This window comes from Photinus pyralis, unplaced genomic scaffold (genome assembly GCF_008802855.1).
Source record: "Photinus pyralis isolate 1611_PpyrPB1 unplaced genomic scaffold, Ppyr1.3 Ppyr1.4_LG2, whole genome shotgun sequence".
Lineage (NCBI taxonomy): Eukaryota > Metazoa > Arthropoda > Insecta > Coleoptera > Lampyridae > Photinus > Photinus pyralis.
Window position 1 is genome coordinate 19,035,183 of NW_022170403.1, and position 20,713 is coordinate 19,055,895.

Below are 20,713 nucleotides of genomic sequence, written 5' to 3' on the forward strand. Positions count from 1 at the left end.
TTGCATTTTTTAAATGGAACACTATATTTTTTTACTGATTTGGAATCTACTTAAAAAATACTTATTTTTTTATGTAACATGTTATACCCCTAATAAATAATTGCGGTAACATTCTCCAATAATTAATACCATCAACCATTTCTCCTTGAGTTTGGAACATTTTCGCATTGTTTATTAAAAAACAATGTTACACTGCCGGTACTTTACTGATAATTGTGGCAATTGAACATCTTTTGTTTCATCATGGCACACTTGGGTTTGGAAAGGAACTTTTTTTTACTAATTGACGTTTAGCTTTTTCTCTGAAATTTTCCTATGGAATGTGTGGTTTTGTTTATATCAGTGGAAAATTTGTAGTTTTGGTTACCCAGAGGTGTCATTTGTTTAGGGTGGTGCCATTTGAAATTTTTAAAAAATATGACATTTGGCGAAAGTCAATCAAAAATTTTATTTTTTTGATAAAGTACCTAAAAAAATTATGTGACTGTAGAAGAGGTCTTAATCTATGTCTCAATCCAAAACTTAGCCGCCTACGCGATGTAGTTTCTCTCCAAAAAAATTTCGAAAAACGTAGGCTACATATTGCACAACATTCCAGGACTGTAGGACCATTCCCCTAAAAGTAGTTGAAAACCGTAGAAGTAGGTCTTAAAAAATGCGCTAAAAATCTTAAGGGTTTCTTTTTTGAGAATAAATTAACGTCGTCGCTTTTTCGAAGTAACATTTTTTTGTTTTTTTTTTACCATAACTTCGGTACTTATCTGTAGAGTTACAATAAACTTTGAAACGGAAAATAAAATTCTACATAACGTTGCCCATTTAAGCGACCCTGTATTTCTTCCGGTTTACGAGATCTTCATGTGAAAATGAAAAAAAAACTCACCCTGTATAGACTAACTACCTGAGACATTTTATAACATTTTTCAAACTACCAGAAATACCAGAAAAACCTAATAACTTTTTGCTCCAGAAATTCTAAAGGGTAAGCAGTGGCCGGCTACTGTTGAATGCTAAAACAAAATTAAAGCGCACAGCAATTTCTCTTAAGCGGAAACGAAAGCAACAAAACACAAATTAGCGGTATCTACGGAGAAGCAAATTCAGGAAAGCGAAATAATATTCCTCCCTTATAATTAATGAAACCCAAAGTAGCAAAAAAATTTACCTTGTAATTAAACGGAGCGGTAAAAATTACTGCGCAAGAAAAAGCTAAAGATAAGGTACGGTAAACTTAATGTTAAAGGAAACATACGGTATGAATAGTTCTTTACATAAAAGTCACAAAATTACACATTACGGGCGAGGAAATATTGAAGTACGAGGCCCCTCGGAAAATGAGTATTCTAATTTCCGAGTCAATTAGCGTCATTTTTCTAACGAGTTTTGCATTAGATTTTATTCCAAATCGTATTTTAATGTAAAATTTCAATGTTCATATAGATTTTTTGATTAATGTAATCTGTCGGTGATTACAGGAGTCATTATAGACACTTAGGAATGAGCCGGGAATGTGACAGGTGCGGTCCGGTAAAGTGACAGGCGAGAGGAGAAGCAGTCTGGTCTGCCTCTTTCATGGAAACTGAAATTTTCTTATATAAAGTAGGCATGAAAATGAAGGTTTCATGACGATTTTGGGTAAAATAAATATACGGAAAGGCTCACGGTACTTACAAAACTTAGCTTGCGAAAGTGCAAAAACCAGAAAACCCTCCCCTCTAAACAACGGCTTTTCGTTTTATAAAATTCGTCTATTCCATGGAGGGAACGATGGTTTTCCCGACCGATTCGGTCATCTACATTTCTTTTATTTCTCGGCTTCTGGTCATCATAAAAATCGGAGACAACTGACAAACATCTGGAAAAATTAGGGCGCATTCAGAGACAACTCACACGACTGATTTTGATAACGTTTACACATTTCTTTAGCTACTGATAATTGCACTTACTTGATTGGCCGGATTGAACTTTCCAAAGTCGGTAGTCCATTAATCATTGTTATTTGGAATTCTTTGCGCCGGCATAAAGGTCGCTTATCAAAACTGATATCGGCGTAAACCTGCATGGCCTTGCAGTTTTAAAGCTCGTTTTAAATTACCTAGGAAACAAAAACCTCCTAATAATGACTTACCGCGGCTGAAATTCTAAAATATTAATTTGTCTTCTAAATGGCAAGAGCTTTCGGACCTAACAAAAATAATTGAAATATCTCGACGGGAACGGTTGCAAACGGCGAAATAATTGCAGCTTTTATTTACGAAGTACAACTCTAGAAATTAAATCAATTACCTGTTACCTTCCATCTTCAACTCCTAGAACCAACAGAAATATTTTCAGCACTATGCTTTTCGTAACGAAGCGCCTAACTTACAACGCTTCTAGATACCGGGTGTGCATTTACAGAGCGATCACTAAAACTGGTAAACATCAAGGCACAGAAAAATTTCTTACAAATTGCAAATAACAAAGGTGAAATGAAACAATTCCGATTTTAACTATGAAATATTTCAAATAAATGCGTTCATAAGTTACAAATTTATGCAATATGTACCGGCTTCAATTTTCCAATTGATTGATTGGTCCTTTCTTTAAAAAAAACTAAATTTTACGTTTACTATCAACCAGATTAGGACAATTTCCTTTAAAGAGGTCAATCCTCTATTTTTAGACATAAAAACATCCATACGACGATTCTTTAGAGATGGCGCTTTCCTTACGATTCAGCCCTTTGCCCATTCGGTGGAAATACTGACGTCGAGCTTAGAGAACAGCAAGTTGGATCTCCGGAAATTCTGCATCCAATGGATTCGGGATTTTCTTTAAATTTTGAAAGTTCGACTTGAACTCAGGGGTATTTATTAGCTACATTAGATATCACTAATCGAAATTTGGAATTTAACTCTTTTAAATTCCCAAACGGGGAACAGATTTTTACTAATATTGAAAGAAATATTTTATTAATTTGGTTACTAGTGATGATAAAGGCACTATAATACAAAAAACTTTTTGCTTGTAACAAGTTCCTAGCAAGATGATCAATCCCTCCTTGTCTGCCACAGAGAAATTAATTTCTAACTTACCTGCAAGAATCTCACGAACTCTCCAGTTGCTCAATCCGTAATGCCTTCAAAATTTTTCCCCAGATTCATCCCTACCTATTCTGCTTCAATTAATTAACACTCACAAAATTGCGTCTTATTAATGAAAACGGCCATCTTTAAGTATTGATTCGTTCTTACCTACCTAAACTAAATGAAATACCTCCCATACTAAACTGCGGATGGTAAAAGTTCTATCCTTTAGCATAAGAAAAAAGATTTGTTTGCCGCAGCATTTTATTTCTGTGAATTTAGACAACTCTCATCAATATTGGGCTGCCAGGGTATGGGATTAATATACGTGACCGACGCCGAAGATCGCAGAGCTAAAAAACAGATGAAATTACCGATGAAAGTCCCAAAGTCATACTTTCAAGCCCTCTGTTTAGCGGGATCGGCATGGGTTTGTATACGGAATTTTTTAACCAATTCTGGTAAGCAGTTTGATTCCTTTCCGTTCGCCGGTCATGATCTTCGCTGCTTTTTATCTCGTCGATCTTCGCCTTTAATTTCTTTTCTACGATTCCTCTGAGATCTTTGCCTTGTTAGATGATCGCCTTACCTAGTTCCTCCTGTTCTTTCCGTTTGCACCACAATTTGTATTTCAGTTCGGCCTCCTTCTGCCGACGTTGCTTTTCGTAATCCTTTTCGCTTTGGTGCTTGGTCATCTTTTCCTTGCTGATTCGTTCCTTTTCCTCCTCGTCCTTTTTGTTGGCCAACCATCGCTTAAAATTTTGCCTCTGCTTCTCTAACCGTATGCGATTTTCTTCGCGCTTCTTCTCCTCTGCCCGTTTCGCCTTGAGCGATTTCAATTGTTCCAGTCCCATGCCGTTGAGGAGGTTTGGAGTTGACGCAAGTGATTTCGACGGGGTGGTTGAGGGACGTTCGTCCAAGAGAGAAGATTCGCTACTAAAGCTGGACGCGTCCGCATTTTCGCAAAGCTGCGCGTTTGAATATGAGCAGCTAATTCGCTTTCTTGGTTTCTCGTTTGCGGTCAGAGTTGTGGTCGATTCAATCGAAACTGCCCCATTCATAAACGTTCTGACATTCGCAATACTTTCCGTGCTCATTTTTTGAACATTCCGGCGCGGTTTTCACAACGGTAATGACAGTTGGACAGATGACTTGATTAAATAACACAAAATTACAAACATTTATTAAATTTACCAATTACATTTTCTAACAATGATCAGCCTTGGTAATTTTCAGCAGTGGGGTGGAGTCGGTCCAAGGGAACACTTCTTCCCGCACGATTTTGCCGAATGGGCTCACCGGCGCAGATATAACCTGCGTCGGCACGTTGGTTACCATTAAATTTTGACATAAGATAGGCACGCTGCGATAGGGGTCGCTCTCGTCGGAGAGAAGGGCGGGGAAGTGCGTTTGGGCTAACATAATCGACGAGTTTGCTAGGTTTTCGATGCACGGGCAGGAGAGACTGGACATCATTATCTCTTGACCCTCCACCGAGTTTCCGATAAGTGATGATGCCGATTTCTTGTGAGGGCTGCTGTCCTCAATTACGTCTAGGGTTTTCCTTTGTAGATTACTTATGCTGGCGAAGCGTAATTTTTTGGGCGACTCCAGGCTAAAGCAGCGATCGACTGGGCTTTTAATTATTCCGTGTTTATACTTGAGGGAACTTTTGGGACCGATACCGTTGTTCAGTCGCCTTTCACGTTCAAATTTTCTTAGCTTGCCGCTTACTGGGTCTTCGCCCAGTAGCCAATAGGTCGGTTGGTTTCCTTTGCCTTTAATGGAGACTTCGCCTCTTGGGATCAAGTAATATCCACCCAACATCGACAGGAGCTCCATTGTTTGCTGGCTGCAGTGAATTTTGAGGGCTGAAACATTTGACTTTGAGTTTAGTGGATGCAACGGAGATTACTCACGCAAGCCGGTTGACTCCATGCGACTGGCTGTGTTCACCGTGTCCCCAAATAAGCAGTACCTTGGCATCTTCAGCCCTACAACACCAGCACACACGGGACCTGAGTGTATTCCAATTCGCAACAACAACTTTGTTCCAGGCCGGTGGCGTATGCTGAAGTTTTTTACTTTGGACAGTAAGTCTAATGACATCGTCGCAATTTCCGCGGCGTGCTTCCTTCCGTTCAGTATCGGAAGACCGCTAACCTGCAGCAGTACTTTAAATTTTGGCCAACACTCACCCGACACCTACCACCATGTAAGCATCCCCGATGGTTTCCACTTTGTAAACGTCATAGTTTTCAATAATGGAATCGAAGCATGTGTAGAGATCGTTGAGGAAGTTCACAATCTCCAAGGGGGTGCTTTCGGCGGAGGTCGCCGTAAAACCGACAATATCGCTGAAGAAAATCGTGACGCATTCGAAACTTTCGGCTTCGACCTTGTGGCCGCGCTTCAGCTGTTCCGCCACCGGTTTCGGCAGCATCTCGTGGAGTAACGCATCTGAGGAAGGACGAATGAAAAGGCGAAATTAGTGCCGCGCTCACCTGTCTTCTTCTTTTCCTCCTGCAGTTGGTCAGTTCGTTCGTCGACGAGCTGCTCTAAGTTGTTGGCGTACTTTTCCATCATCGTCATCATGTTGTCAAATATGTTGGGTTTCCTTAAATTGATTTTTGGTTCAATTTGCGTTGAAATATTAGAGCACAAAGTGCAATTATTTGTATTTTTGTAAGGGTGTCAACAACTTGGCGCGAAGTTACTAGAACTAAGACGTATAGGAAATTTTTTTGAACCTGAGGAGCCTCAAATATTTCTTGTATTGAATGCGAATGTTATAGTCTGATAGAGTATACAGCGCGGTCAAATTATATGCTTGATAATTTCAAAAATTTGGTCAATTCAGATGTGAGGAAGTTCGTAGTTTCCTAATTAGCGATTTTTTCAGCGTAATTCAATTCTATAACGCAGTGATCTGGTAACGAGTTCCGGAAATCGTTCACTCCAATCTCTCTGCCTTTCAGCGTTCAGATGACCTTAATTAATTGTATGTGTTTAAAAACGCAAAATCAGAATGAGATCAGTAATAGGAGTGCAATATATCAAAAAAACAAAACGAATTCGATTTGCTAAAAAAAAATGGTTCATTTACTGGGCGCCATTTTGAAAGAGGCGTTAATTAATTCAAAACAGATAGGTAGGGATTAATGTGGAGAGATTTTTTGAAAGCATTACGTGTAGAGCCGCGATAGAGCTCTGTTCTAGCTTACGTGGTCACATTTGAAGAAGACAAACTTGTCAAACAAACGTTCCCATTTTAGGGATGGAAAATATCATCTTGCATATGACCCCCCTCTACTCCACTCGCATACCAAAATTCAAATTTTTTCCTCTAATTCAGAGATATTTCGGCGGTATAGACGTAAACTAATAATTGAGATTATCCCAAAAAGATAAATCGTATGGTGTTTAAATCTCACGACCTTGGTGACCACGAAAAAGGAGATAAGGCGATCCGGGAATTTCTCACGTAGCAACGCGATTGTTTCAGTGGAGGTGTGATACGTTGCGCCATCTTGCTGAAACCGTAACTGCTGAATGTCAATTGCCTCGAAATAAATAAATAATCACCATCGTATAGTAACGGTCTCCATTACAGTGACTGTATTAGGACAGCGGCGACAACTTATCATAATCGCCCCCCCATCCGCCATATTGGGGCTAACTTTAACAAAGCAGCATAGGGACAATGTACCATAAAAACTGCTACTTTCATTCAGTAAAAGCAATATGCGTTGTGTTTCAGCAATAAATGTTAAAATTTAAAATTCAAGTGTATTTATACTCACAATTATGGAACGCCGTTTTAACATTTAATGTGCAAAAATACTATAATCTTAAAGTAAATTATTACCCGAATTTCTATTATCTTAATAATAATTTCAAATCATTTTTTTTATTTTGTTGATAATGAAAAAATAATTATTTTTATCTTGTTGATAATTTTAATTCCATTCCGCCATTTAAAATTATCTGAGATAAAATTAAATGGCGCCGTGCGCTGCCTTTCTCCCTTTTCGCTATAAAACATCGTATTTCCATCTCGCTATGACTTGTAAAGGTGGCCATTTAAAATTATGTAAGATAATCGTAAATAGCGAACAAATTAAATTTATCTTGTTGATAATTTAAATTTTGCTATTTAAAATTATCAACAAGATAAAAAATGATTTAAAATTATCATTATGATAAAAATCAAATCCAAATCAAATATGAATTATTTTTATCAACAAGATAATAAAAATGAATATTTTTTATCTTGTAGATAATTTTAATTCTTCTATTTATACTTATCTACAAGATAAATTTAAATAGTTTGTTTAAACTTTATCATTAAGATAATTTTAAATAGGCAAAATAAAATTATCTACAAGATAAAAAATATTCATTTTTTTAATAATAATTCATATTTGATGAAATAAAATAATTATTTTTATCTAATAATAGTTTTAAATCATTTTTGTATCTTGTTGATGATTTTAAATAGCCAAATTTAAATTATCAACAAGATAAATTTAATTCTTCCGCCATTTACGATTATCTTAGATAATTTTAAATGGCCACCTTTGCAAGTCATAGCGAGATGGAAATACGCTGTTTTGTAGGGAAAAAGAGAGAAAGGCAGCGCACGGCGCCATTTAATTTGATCTCTGATAATTTTAAATGGCGGAATGGAATTAAAATTATCAACAAGATAAAAAAATGATTTGAAATTATTATTATAATAATAAAAATAAATAAAATTTTACTTAATTTTATCAAGAAATTCGGGCAAAACTATACTTTATTTACAGAATTTTGCAAAAACACAAAAAAAACGTGTAAATTCCTATACCCTAAAGCTAAACTCTAAAGCACAATATGGCGGCCGGAACCAACGACCAATCAAAAACAAGATACCCGGTTGTCACCATTGTTGTAAATTGGTCATTGTAGTCTCCGTTAGCTGTCACACATTGTCGTGACTCATTTAAATAAAAAATTTTATGGGCGACGAATCTTAAGTAACTTGTTTATTTAAAAAAGAAGTCAAAGGAATAACATCTTTCGCAATACCCTCGAGACGAGATATAAAATTACAAATGCAAATTTACCGCAACAAAATGGCAGACATCCGTTAATTTAAAAATTCAAATCTCCCACTCAAATTCAAATTTACCGCAACAAAATGGCTGACATCCTGAAATTCCTTTACACACAAGATTAAAAAGTCGAAACTCCCGTAACTTTGCGTTTACAAAATTAGACGCTCTTTTCACCGTCGCGAACTAATAACAGCAGCCCCCCATTGTACCTAGTCTCACGTATTTAAGGGAGCACCACTTCCATCATAGAGTAATCTCCTTCCTTCGCTATTTAGAAATAATGCACCAATGATAATTAGATTAAATAACGCCGATGAACAATACAAAATTACAAACAATTCTAAAAGGAAAAATAATACTAGAGAAATACAAACTCCAATGAAGTAAAGGAATTCTGTGTTTATTCGTAAATACTCCCCGTCGACGTAGGGTGTCGCTGGTATTTCTCTCCACTATAAATACAAAATGTCGTCTGCAATGTTTGATGATGGCTACGTAATGAGTTGGAAAGAAACGCACTCTATTTTTTATCCTCGCGATACTTTTAAAGTGAGTGTCTAAACAAAAGGCTTTGACGTTGTCAGTTTATATTTTTTATAAAAAATTGTTATGCAAGGTGAGCCAATAACGATTCCGATCAGAAGGAAGTCCACCTCCTTGGGAAACATAAGGGAGGCAAATGTGCGCAAGTTTTTGAACGGCGCAATTTACATCGAATCGGAAACCAAAATTCCCAAGAGTAGGAAATCGGACATGAGAGTGAGCAAAGATGACGGTAGCACGACGTTCTCGAAGATGGTAGCGAAGAGGATCGAAACGAACATCCGCGAGAGGCAGTGCATGGATCAGGAGTTGAGGTTGCAAGAAGCTCGGAGATGTTACGACGAGTGGTTGCAAAAGAAGGCGGCTCTAAAGGCGGAGCAGGCTCGTCTGAAGCTCGAAGCCGAAAGGGAAAGTGAGAAGCAGCGCGAAACCGATACCCATCTACGTCTGCTCGAGAATGATCTCAAGTACAAGCTGTGGCTCAAAAAGAAAGAGCTGAAAGAGCTGGGTTTGTTACGCTCTGAGTCCGGCACTACTCACATTTTCATTTGTAGAAAGCCAGTGGAAACAACTTAAGGATCTTTTAGAGAAAAGTTAGGCTTACATTCCCTTCCGCAATGGTCGAAGTTTAGTGCGTAAACTCTTGAAGTCGGGCCTTTCGTCGGGATTCTCACTCCAGCACTCTCGTAGGCATTCCTTAACAGCGTCAACTGTATTTTCTAGGCAGTCTAGAGATGGTCTAAAATAAATGCGTCAGCGTCTTACTGTAGGGGGCGTTATCACCTAAGCGACGAACCGCATTGCGCAATCCTATGCAAAATTTCCGAAGCCGACAGTGCGCAATCTCCATAGGGACCTTTGCGACCATGGAGCTCGTAGAGGATAATGCCAAAAGAGTAAACGTCGCCCTTTTGCGTGCCGTTTTCCTTCCTTAACAGCTCGGGTGCTCGGTACAAGAGTCCTGCAAAAGTGTCCATTAGTACTAGTTTTACCCGTAACGTAGAAACGCACGCGTGTACTTTTCAATAACCTCGTTTGCCTCTTGCGCCGTCGGCTTCTCCTCGTTCTTCTTAAACTCGTGCAGTCCAAAATCCGTTAGCTTCACCACCCACCTGGAGTCGACGAGGCAGTTTGCGCTGTGCAGGTTACCGTGGAACCTCACGACGGATTCGTGTAGAAATATCATGCCCTAAAAGCATCGCGTGCCTACATTCTGGAGGGGAGTTTTGCACTTACCCTTAGGATGTCTTCAACGAGCGAGGCGATGAACATGCTGTCCAGCTTAACGTCTTCATTTTCGAGAATGTCCTGAAAATAGTGTTGGTAATGCGGTCCGCTTTGCAAACCGAAATTACCTTGAGACTTCCGCGCGTGCAGTACTCGGTCAGGATGCATATGTTAGGGGGGTCGGTGCAAGCGCCGATAAATCCGTTCAGGTTGTCGTGGTGAAGATCTCGCATCTAAAATAGAAAAATCGTCGTTGTAAAAATGTAGAACCAATTTTCTAATCACTCGCAGATAAAAGACTGAGTTGGTCATCCGGTGTTGCTAGTGGCGGATTTGAAAAAAAGATGGTTGTCGAATTTGAAACCGGGATAAACCCGTGCTTCAGGTTCCTCACACCTTATAAGTTCCAATTTTGTTTATTTACGTATGGAATGTCCAAAATTACCCTTATAATTTATTAATAAGAAACATAAGCACGAATTAATTGTCTTTAACCTTTTTACCGGTTGCCGTTTTATGTAATATGTTATTAGCATTACGTATAAATAAATTAAGCGCAGAACGTTAATTACTAAACTGTTTCTTTAACGTAACTTGCCACTCCAAAAAATAACACAACAGAAATGCTTTGTATCTTGGACCCTAGCACTTTCGTGGTAAAAATTTATTTAAGAACAAAAACAATAATCCAAATATGCACCGCTACGAAAAATGTACGTATTAATACGATAACGCTACGCAATAATCCCAGCAACTACACCAAGTAATTCCCCTTTTTTCTTAAATACGCCACTGTATATTAGTTAACTCGTAAAGGGATCAATTTTGCGAAACTTGCGGTACGTTTTTCACTTGAATGAAACAGTTTCTCTATATACTATCACATACGACTACGGGGCTGAGAAATCTTTTCACATACCTCGATTATACGAACTTGTGAAGCTTTCCGATGAAGAAACAATTGTTACACGATCTAAAATGGTTGTGTTTACGTAGTTTTGTCTCGAAGGTACGCCTACGAATCCCTTACGCGATCGAGAAAATGCAGCGCTCGACCTGCATAGGTTCTCTTCGAAAGTTTCAGTAAGAATACCGCTCTCCCACCAGATTTTTCATAGCATATTCGCCGATTGAAAGTTCTGGAGCCGGCAACACTGTAACGTTTCGACTTTTATCTGCTTTAACACTCGCCCTTTTCTGAACGCACTTTATTTCTCGAATATAAATTCTGTTCTCTTTCATTATGAAGCGATACATGTATAAAATGTCCTATACCGGCAAATTTATAAATTTAACTAAAAATCTTTAAAGCCTAAAACGACCACCTGTTACAATCTAACCATTGAATTAATCACACTGCAATAATCATAACGGTCGAGCATGTGATCGGGGTTTTTTCGCCGGAGAAATTCCAGGCCACTACCTTGCACCATAAACAAGGTCACTCACTCCTTAAGCCCTCGTACGCATCGTGAGGAAGGCAATGTGGAGTAACCGTGAAAAGGATGTAAGGGAGGTTTCAACCAAGCGTGACTGAGGGAAAGAAGTTGATGTAATCGAATGTTAATGAAATCCTGAAGGAGACCTGATCGATATCTGTAGAAGGTGTGAGAGGGATGTAAACAAGGCGTAACGGAAATGTAAAACAATTTTGGAGCGGGGGAGTCGAAGGCGCGGAGATGTAAAGAGGTCGCGAGAAATGCGTGAATTTCCACGAAGAAAGCACGAAAAAAAGAAGAAAGGCCCATGAAGATTAGGGGGGGGGGGATGTAAACGCGGGCTGAAGAAGGCCAGAAAGAAACGTGCAGGAGATGTGGTGGATCCTTGAAGAGTTAGGGAAGGGAAACAAATATTAACGAAGGAGACACAAAAAATACCCGATGATTGTCTGAACAGGGAGACTAATGAAAAAAAAGTATGACGAATGTGAAATGCAATTGCTTGAAGGATGCTTGACTCGTTGAGTTGTGGTTGCTCCTTTAGGTTATTAACTCGTATAAAACTTACCTTTTTCGATTTGCCGTATAAATATTTTTATGTACGTGGTAATTGAATAAGATGATATTGGTACATGCAACATTTAATTTGGGTTGATTTTAAATATCCCATCAAATTTAAATCGATACGTTACCTGAATTATGTCTTCAAATCAATAAATACTGTAAAATGCTTTATTTATGATGCAAACGTTATAGGTTACAATGTAAACAATTCGAATCGCAATTGAAAAATCTGTTAAATTTAATACACAATTAGAACGAATATTCTAATAATACAATTAATTGTAAATTACCCCCAAGTCTTACGCGTAACGACATAAGCAATTGTTCAGAGAAACGCAATCCGAATTTAAGTATATATAACATGTAAACAAACTAACATGATCTTGAAACAGCTAGTGTGCCTGTAACGTCATAATGAACATGCAGATAAGGTGCTCAATTTTCCACAATTGACGGAAAAGTGTAACTACGAAAGCATGATAGTGACAACGAAGGCCTCCTTCCAATCTTGACATCCTTTTCATGGCAATTTTCGATCTTAACGGGAAATTCTTAAAAAAATACGTGTTGACAACGAACAACGAAATCTTCTAGAAATGGCTAAACCGGCCGATGCGCGTTGATAATTATTTTCACACTTTGATATGTATGGAAAAACACTTTTTTCACCAAAAATTAATTACTTAGACGTCACATAAAAAGGGCTGGTGATTGTGAGTGTAAGAGAGAGTGTCCCACTTCTTTTTGGTTGCCTGAGACTACGGTCTATTACGAGCGAAAACAAAAAGGGCAGTACTCGGCACCGATTGACCACGGAAACGCGGACTGGTATTAGGGCAGAAATTTCCTGCGATCCAAAACCAACCTAAACCAATATAACTTTTTTTGAAACAGTTCAACATATATTCAAGAAGTGAAGTGATAAGTCAATCATAAGAGTAAAAAGCAAAAGGAATTAATTGTTGTTTTACATCCAAGCATAATTAGAGCTCTTGATTATGCTTACCATCTTGAGCTCCTTCTTCATCTCTCGAGTGATATCAATGCTACGTTTATTGATCCGTTTAATCGCCAACATTCGTCCCTTATAAAAAGCCACTTGGGTAAAAAGCGAAGAGTATCGAAACTCGGGATCGGTGTTGGAGCTCAAAGAAACTTGACTGGTGCGCACGTAGGGATAACTGTTCTGAAACGTTCAAAAACGAATTCCTTAAAACCGAAAGAATGTGCACAAACCTGTACGGGTTTATCCTCGTTATTGTTAATTTTCAACTCGATGTCCTTGTAGTCGATCTTCCACAGTAGACTGTCGAGCTCCTGCTCGTACCTCCAGTTGCGGTACAAGATTGCGGCAGAGATCAGAATTATTAGACAGACACCGCCCGCCACTCCAAAAGTTATTTCAACTGTATTCGCTGAAACAAACCGGGTGCAGATGTCAGACGATTTTGGAAGTGTACCTACACACGCAGTGCTCCCCACGGAAACCACACTGGGGCAACGCTACCGGCGGCCGTCCTCCGACCCAGTTGAAGTTTTCAAACATTCGCAGGCTCTGAAAGGGCATTTCAGTACGCGAATGAGGAGCGCCTTCCTTACCGGTAAACCACTTTTGGGATCTTCAAGCCCGAAGGTGCCAATAGGAAAAAGGCCGTATTCCTCACAGTGATTTTTCAAGTGTTTTCGTGCGATTAAAGTGTAGTTCCCACCGGCGTCTCCATTTTCGTCAATGTAAACCATGTAACTGCAAGATTGTTCTCACACCTGAAAACTGAGCTGCGCGAACTTACCCCATTGCGCTCTTGTAGTGCAGCCGCTTTAAGCTGTCGATGATTTTGCGCCCGTCTCTTGGATCTCCCCCCACACTGAGCACGTGCAACAGCGATTTCGCGTAGAGGTGAACCGCGTCGTACAAGAACGCCGCTTCGGCTCTGATCTACGCTAGAGCGAATTAACCGCGCGCATCTCGCAAGCGGAGGGGTCTTACCATTTTACCCAATCCAAAGAAGTTCAGAGGGTTGGGGAAGTTAAAGGGGGGTTTTTCCATGTACGTGTTTACGAGCGCGGTGAAATTCTTGAATCCGACGGGACTTGACGGTATTACGCCGAGGTAGTTTTGGTACGCCCGCTGCGCGACCAAATTTTTTTCACCTCGTAGAAAGTCGCGAAGATATTTGGTCGGCGCCGTTTGGTCGTATTCGTCCAAATCGATACCAATTACGAAGTATTCTCCTGAAGAACAATTTCGAAAAATTTTTAGAACTTAAATAAATTAATATTGCTTTAAAAATTCGGAAATTTCGATCAGTTCCGAAGATATTCGAAAAAAACCGAAATTAACCATATTCGTCTACATTTTTTTCTGGTTCTGGTCCAGAAAACAAATGACACTTCCTTATAGGAACTTTATGTAAGCTCTACAAGATGGCGCCTACATATTTTTCCTGTGACGTTTCGTCTTTGAGAAACCATCACCAACTTGATATTCTTATTACTTATATGGGCCGGAAAAAAAGTACACCCTGTATTGAGTAGCGTCTCTTGTTACGATCTACAGTAACTCTTCAGGGAGTAGGAAAGGGGTGCAGGTAGAAAATTCATTTTCAGGTAACCTTTTTAACACTAAAATTGAGAAAACTGGTTATGTGCGACTTGCCTCTGGCATGGCTCGTATGAATATCGTACAGAGCTGAATACACTAAATTCTATTATATTGAACATGTAAGAGGTGGCTGTTCCTTTTCTTTTAGTTAAATCTTGTAATGGAAATAGTTTTTAAATTTTATAACTCGCCCTTTTCTGTACAGGGGCCGATTGCGCAGAGTGCTATATTGTGGCTTTAAGGGAGGATTTGAGATTTTTGTTGTATGATGACAATATGGTAGAATATTCTACATATTTTGAATTACACAGAACGCGAGCATAGGGACCAAAAAGATTTTTTTTTAAATAGAACACCCTGTAGTTGGTTTCAACTTAAAATTCTATGGAACGTTACGTATTTTTTAATACACGTAAACCCAACGAAAAAGCTATTGTTTCAAAGCAAATTCGAATTATATTTAAAAAATGTTCCCTGAAAAAGTGAGATCTTAAAAAATAGATTGAAAAATATGAAAATTAATTTTTTTTTATTTTTGATTGATTTATAACAGCTATTATTAATCACTCACTTGTACACAAATTTATAAATTAATTACATACGAGCGCACAGTTCACTAATAATCACTTCGGTATCGATGTTGGAACTGCCATTCAACACGCTTCAATTTGCCTGTATAGCAAACGGAAAGTTTCTAGAAAAATCACGGAACGTTCTCGAAGAGTCTAGAGGGCTTACCATTTTTCAAGGAAAGGCTTTCATTCCTTATCGCAGGTGGACTAGTCTTTTATTGACTTAATGGCTTCTACTGCGATACTCGCTATAAGTTGTCGGATATTACTAATGAAAGTTAGAGATTAAAGTGTGGCACAAAAATATATAGGGTGTTACATTTAAAAAACTGAGATATACACGTCTGAAATTTTGTAACTTCAGAAAACACCCTGTAAATAAAATTAAATAGTGGATAGAAAATGACTTTTTTGTTGGCTTAACATAATATAATGACGACGTTATTTGAGTCTAAGCACCAAAAATAATGACCCGACATCCTGTATATGAGGGATATTTCAATTTATTAATGGTAAATCTAGGAGATTTTCTACAAATAAGCATACAAAGTTGGTCGATTGTATTTGAATTTGTTTCTCAGTGTTCCTTTTAGAATTGTTTGGAATTACGTAATATTTAAATTTTATCGCTTTCGTAATTTATTCAATTTAGTTGTTTTAAAGTAAGACAAATCTGATCGTTTGTGATAAGAAGTTTAATTAACGCACGAACCTAATCGCATTTTTTTAAAATTAGAACACCCTTTAGATTTGAATGAAGAAGATTAAAAAAAACGTTTTTGAAATATTTTTTGATTTTTGAAATGTTTAAAATATCGAACAATTTTTGAATCTTTTTAAAATCATCCATGATGTATTATATTTTTGAAAATACTATCCTTTTAGATTAAAATAAATATTCATATTTTACCTGACCCCTGTAACGGCTTAGTTATATTGACAAAGGTCGAAGGCCTAACTTGCATAAAATAAAATTGAACCTCTATGGCTCTGGCAAAGAAATTCAAAATGATAATTTTGTTTTATCTACGGCTAGCTCAGTAATCTAAAATGTCCTTATACCCTGTAGCTTGTGCATGTGCAAGTTTGGCCCATTGTCTCCTTTGAAAACCTGAAGTACAATAAATACGCATATGACTTTAGTTGATTGAAATATGTTAATAAAAACAAAGGCAATCCATTTCCATTTTTGTTTACACGTTCCTGGATGTAAAATATTGCTTTGGTTCATAAAAAGAAATAGAAAAAAAGATCACGTATCCATGCTAAATTGAATCCTTATCTAACATTCATCTTTACCACATAATGAACTACTGGTAGATTTTCCTCTTCAAAATATACACACCCCTCTGTAATCCAACCAAAGCAATGGTAGCAATGAACTTAAATTCAAATTCTCCATTCAATTAAACAAGATAACGAAATCATTTGGGATTCGCTAACTATCAATAAATACAACACGAAATCTGTTTCATGCAAGTAATTTCCACGGGTCGATTCTTTTAGGAATATCAAAATTACTTCAAATGAAATTACTTATGTAATTTATAGCAATAATTGACCACTACTTACACAAATCAAAAAGTTTAAAATAATTGACAGCAATTGACGTGGGTGTCTTCTGGTAATCTTATCTTATCTCTCCTTGGAAAATGCCGCTTGTTTTAGTAATGGTAACACCATTTTCTTACCGATATGGCTTCCGCGTAACCTTTGCTGTACTTTTATTTAAATTATTTTCGCTCGTAGTGTAGAATTAGTATTCTTGTTCTTATTTATATCCTTACGCCATCTAGGTAATCCAGTAGTTTAGATGTAAATTATTTCTGCAGTAGATTTCTCGTTATCTTAGTTCTTTATTCTCGTGTGGTAGGTTTGTTTTACCTACTTCTTTCTTTTGCCGTTTGAGGCTCTTCTAGAGTTATTTGTCTTTCTGACTTTGCGTCTGCCTGAATAGGCTGAAAGGCTTTACCATATTTATCTTTGGAGTGGTTTCTTTTTGTCTTTGATGTCTAGGTGACTCCATTAAAACGTTTTTACGGATTAGCATTTTGCAGTTAATCAATAGAGGTATTATGACGTAGTATTCCTGCCTCATTACGTATGTATTTTTAGAGCTCAAGCTCAAGTTTTACCTTTAATTTCCTCATCCTTCTTTCACGAGTTTTTCTTTTGAATTACCTTTTAAATAATTGTCTCACACATCGATATTATAATGTGGTCATTCCTAAAATTAAAACGAAAACTTTTTGTATTGACGCAAAATAAACCAACAATAATGAAAAATTGGTACTGGCTCGCACTCGTAACTTCTCTAAAAACTAAATTTCGCGTACCTAACGTAGTACGTAACCGCACGCGAAATGCAATTTCAATCTCGCCCACGAGAAAAACCGAAAAGGGACTTATTTCTGAACGGAATGATCTCGACTGTTGTGCCCTAAAAACCAATAGAAAACTTGGTATTTTTTCACGTGCTCGACTTTAAACAATAAAATAATAATAACAATAACGTATATTGTGTAAATAAAACATTCAAAGTTTTTAACACTCGTCAACCGAAAAAAATATGTAAGACGAACACTATCACAGGTTACAATTACTATATATCACAGCTTAATCACAGAGAACAGTGACCAGAACGGAACCAAACTTTCAGGTACGAAGAGATCGCTTTCCGCAATACGTTTCTTGCTCTCGCTTGTTATCGCCGGACGTACTTTCGTTCAGGTTCGCTATGAAGCGGTATATGCGTAAATTTTCCTATTTAAAAATCGTATTCAGAATGAAACGACAAAATGATCACCTGTACAATACATTCTGTGTACTTATTTTGAAAATGGCCGATTATTCAACAAGCGTTATAAAAAACTTTTGTGTATAACATTTTTCTGTATCTCTTTTAACAAAGAAAATGTAGGGTCATTCTGAAATTGTTATATATTAATTGAAAAAAATTCACAGATTTCCCAATCCATACAACCATCTGAGACATTGGAAATGCTAACCGTATAACGCCATATATAAAACATAAATAACACTTATTAACACAGATGACAGTATCTGCGACTTTTCCGGTCACGACCGAGTACGATACAACCCTCACTTGATGCTACACCGTTGTCTTTTGGCTTTGAACGAAACTTAGTACCCGTATACGAAAGCATAAACATTTCCAATGTTCAAACTGGTTGTTGTCTTGGTTAATCTGCTGAAGAAATTATTTACGTACCATTGTCAAATAAGCGCTTCTCTTCCATGTAGATCATCAAAGCGAGATGCTCGAAATAGTGTCCTACGATGACGTATACTGAAAAAAACGTAACTATTGATCGTATTGAAGCACTTTACTTTGATCAAAGTAGGAATACAATTTCATTAAAGTAAAAGGAGCTGATGTTATGTTTACGTAGATGAAAGATCGCCCCGAAACGTTTTGTAAATTGTAATAAATCATTTTCTGTAGCGGCAGCGAAATATACCGATTAGTCTTACACGTTTGACACTTCTGTATAAGCCAATCCGCACAGTAACATTCTAACATGGAGGCGATGCAAATGAGGATAGTATCGATGCTAAGATAGATGGTTTTGTTCGTCGTGTTTCACATTTATTTCGTAACCTTATACAACTTTTAAGTTGTTTTGGAAACTTTTTGCTCGCTTATCTATTTCCACGGGCGTCGCTTTTTAATCGAACGTCTGTACGCTCAAACGAGAATAGCAATGAGATTTATACGTTGCTACTAATTGAAATACGTTTCGTCAGTGTATTAATTGGTCGTTCATCTAATTAGCGTATTGTCTTCCTTCAATTGGACCTTATCACGAACCTGGAAATAAGAGAATATTCTCGCTTCATTGCTCGCAACAGGCGTATTATAATGAAGGGCTGGAAGTTCGGATGTAATTAACCAATATTAGACGCATTTCCCGTAGGCTGGATGTTCGTTGGAAAAAGTCCTTAACGCATTTCCTTGTGTTCGTTTTGAGCGGATATGTGCGTCAACTCCCACGGTTTAATTATTGAAAATTTGAAAAACAATTTTCAATGTGATCAAAGGATAGAACACATTCTTTAAGAAAAATTTTGCTCCTAAATATGCAACGAGTTTATCCGGTCGACTTCGGACCGGTAACCAGTGCAGACGTGCTTTTTAAATCCGTCACTTTGAAACGCGAGGCGGATCGAGGCAAAGCACAAGCGGAAGTTGTCTTTATCAAGACACAAATAACGCGCGAGGATCTAATTAAATTATGAGGAGGTCAGGACAGTGTAGAAATCTCCAACCAACAGAACAAAAACGTAAAAATAAGTGCTAGAATTGATACTTGATACCTAGAATTAAGGCTAAAATTAAATTGAATTAAAGGTGAAAAGATAGAATAGAGGGGCGCAAGTCACGGAGGGTAATTAACCAGGTTCATTGGACAAACAGGGCAATTGCGAACGGTAGCGCTCGCACGCACCCCCAAATATACCCACCTCGAGGGGGCGGAACAAATTGGACTCTTACCTAGGAAAACCTAAACTTGAGAGACGATAAATAAATAAATAAATCTAAGATGGCGCCGGTTATTTCAAATTTTTGGGATTTTTGGGAGGGTGGTCAGGACATTGCTGGGAACGTTTCCACCAATTGTTCTAGTTTTGTTCAAGTTAATGTCTAATTTGATTTGATCTTAAGAGTTGAAATTACACGTTTTCTTTTTAATTTACGAGGAATTAACAGAAGTTTAGAGAGCAATTTCTTCAAGTAAGGATAATGAGGTGCGTTCCTTAAATAATGGGAGCGTAATTATTTTTTGTGAATCGAAATAATAACTCGGCTCTTGATAACGATAGAGAAATCCTTAGTTGAGAGAAATATTGGTGGTTCATGTAACAAAGTGCCGCCGTTGTAATTAATAAAAGTTAATCCGCACTTTCACTAACATTTATTTCACATATTCTCCCTTACTTCAGGCCTTATCTACACTTCCGTTTTTCACCTTTTCTTACACTTCCATCACGGCTCGTCCTTTTGCACATTATTCACACTCCTTCAGATATATTTCCTTGATACAATAATTCGGAAAAGTATAAAGTATTATAACATTCTTCCTGAAGTTAATGTCTTTTCTATCTGACAATGTCTCTTGTGTCTCTACGATTGACAAGGTTGACCTACGTTGTGACAAGTGTAATGGGTGCCCTACTTTTTTCGGGTTCGTAGTGCGGTTCAATGTATAAAATTCTTCTTGCAAACTTCGTCTTTTTCTCCCTTCGTTTTTAGTACGTTTAGACCTACATTCCGTACTTTTACTTCCCATGTTAGCTCAGATAAAAAAGGGTTGAGAATAGAAAAAAATTCAATACATTTTTCCATTACTGATACTCTCATTAATAATTCATAACCAATAATTTGGAAAATGAAACTTATGTATACTGAATACATTTATTACGAAAATTAAACAAATTTCGGACCACAGTTCCTAGCTAAACCCAAAATGGCCAAATAATTTAATTTATCTTAGTAAAAAATATGACGAGCCATTCTAAATTATTAAATAAAGCGTTCATTAGTACGCACAATGAAATTTGCCGCAATTTAGTCTAA

The 20,713-nt window shown here is 37.5% G+C and overlaps 2 protein-coding genes across 2 annotated transcripts in view; one reads left to right on the top strand and one right to left on the bottom strand.

The window, feature by feature from the left end:
• Positions 1–3,317: 3,317 nt before the first annotated feature.
• The window catches only part of LOC116163862 (guanylate cyclase 32E-like), a 36,698-nt gene continuing 19,302 nt past the window's right edge, over positions 3,318–20,713 (bottom strand). Inside the window, 19 exon segments of the mRNA XM_031477993.1 lie at positions 3,318–3,421; positions 3,466–3,612; positions 3,658–4,189; positions 4,290–4,939; positions 4,988–5,231; positions 5,278–5,528; positions 5,573–5,685; positions 9,315–9,449; positions 9,494–9,671; positions 9,722–9,899; positions 9,947–10,018; positions 10,066–10,170; positions 12,947–13,126; positions 13,177–13,355; positions 13,405–13,504; positions 13,507–13,684; positions 13,731–13,876; positions 13,928–14,172; positions 18,347–18,424. Of these exon segments, the coding sequence (XP_031333853.1) occupies positions 3,333–3,421; positions 3,466–3,612; positions 3,658–4,189; positions 4,290–4,939; positions 4,988–5,231; positions 5,278–5,528; positions 5,573–5,685; positions 9,315–9,449; positions 9,494–9,671; positions 9,722–9,899; positions 9,947–10,018; positions 10,066–10,170; positions 12,947–13,126; positions 13,177–13,355; positions 13,405–13,504; positions 13,507–13,684; positions 13,731–13,876; positions 13,928–14,172; positions 18,347–18,424 (3,800 nt within the window). The 3' untranslated portion in view covers positions 3,318–3,332.
• LOC116163003 lies at positions 8,729–9,403 on the top strand. The gene is made up of 2 exons (XM_031476822.1): positions 8,729–9,218; positions 9,265–9,403. Exons 1-2 carry the CDS (start codon positions 8,777–8,779, stop codon positions 9,306–9,308), a joined length of 486 nt encoding a protein of 161 aa, XP_031332682.1. The 5' UTR covers positions 8,729–8,776; the 3' UTR covers positions 9,309–9,403.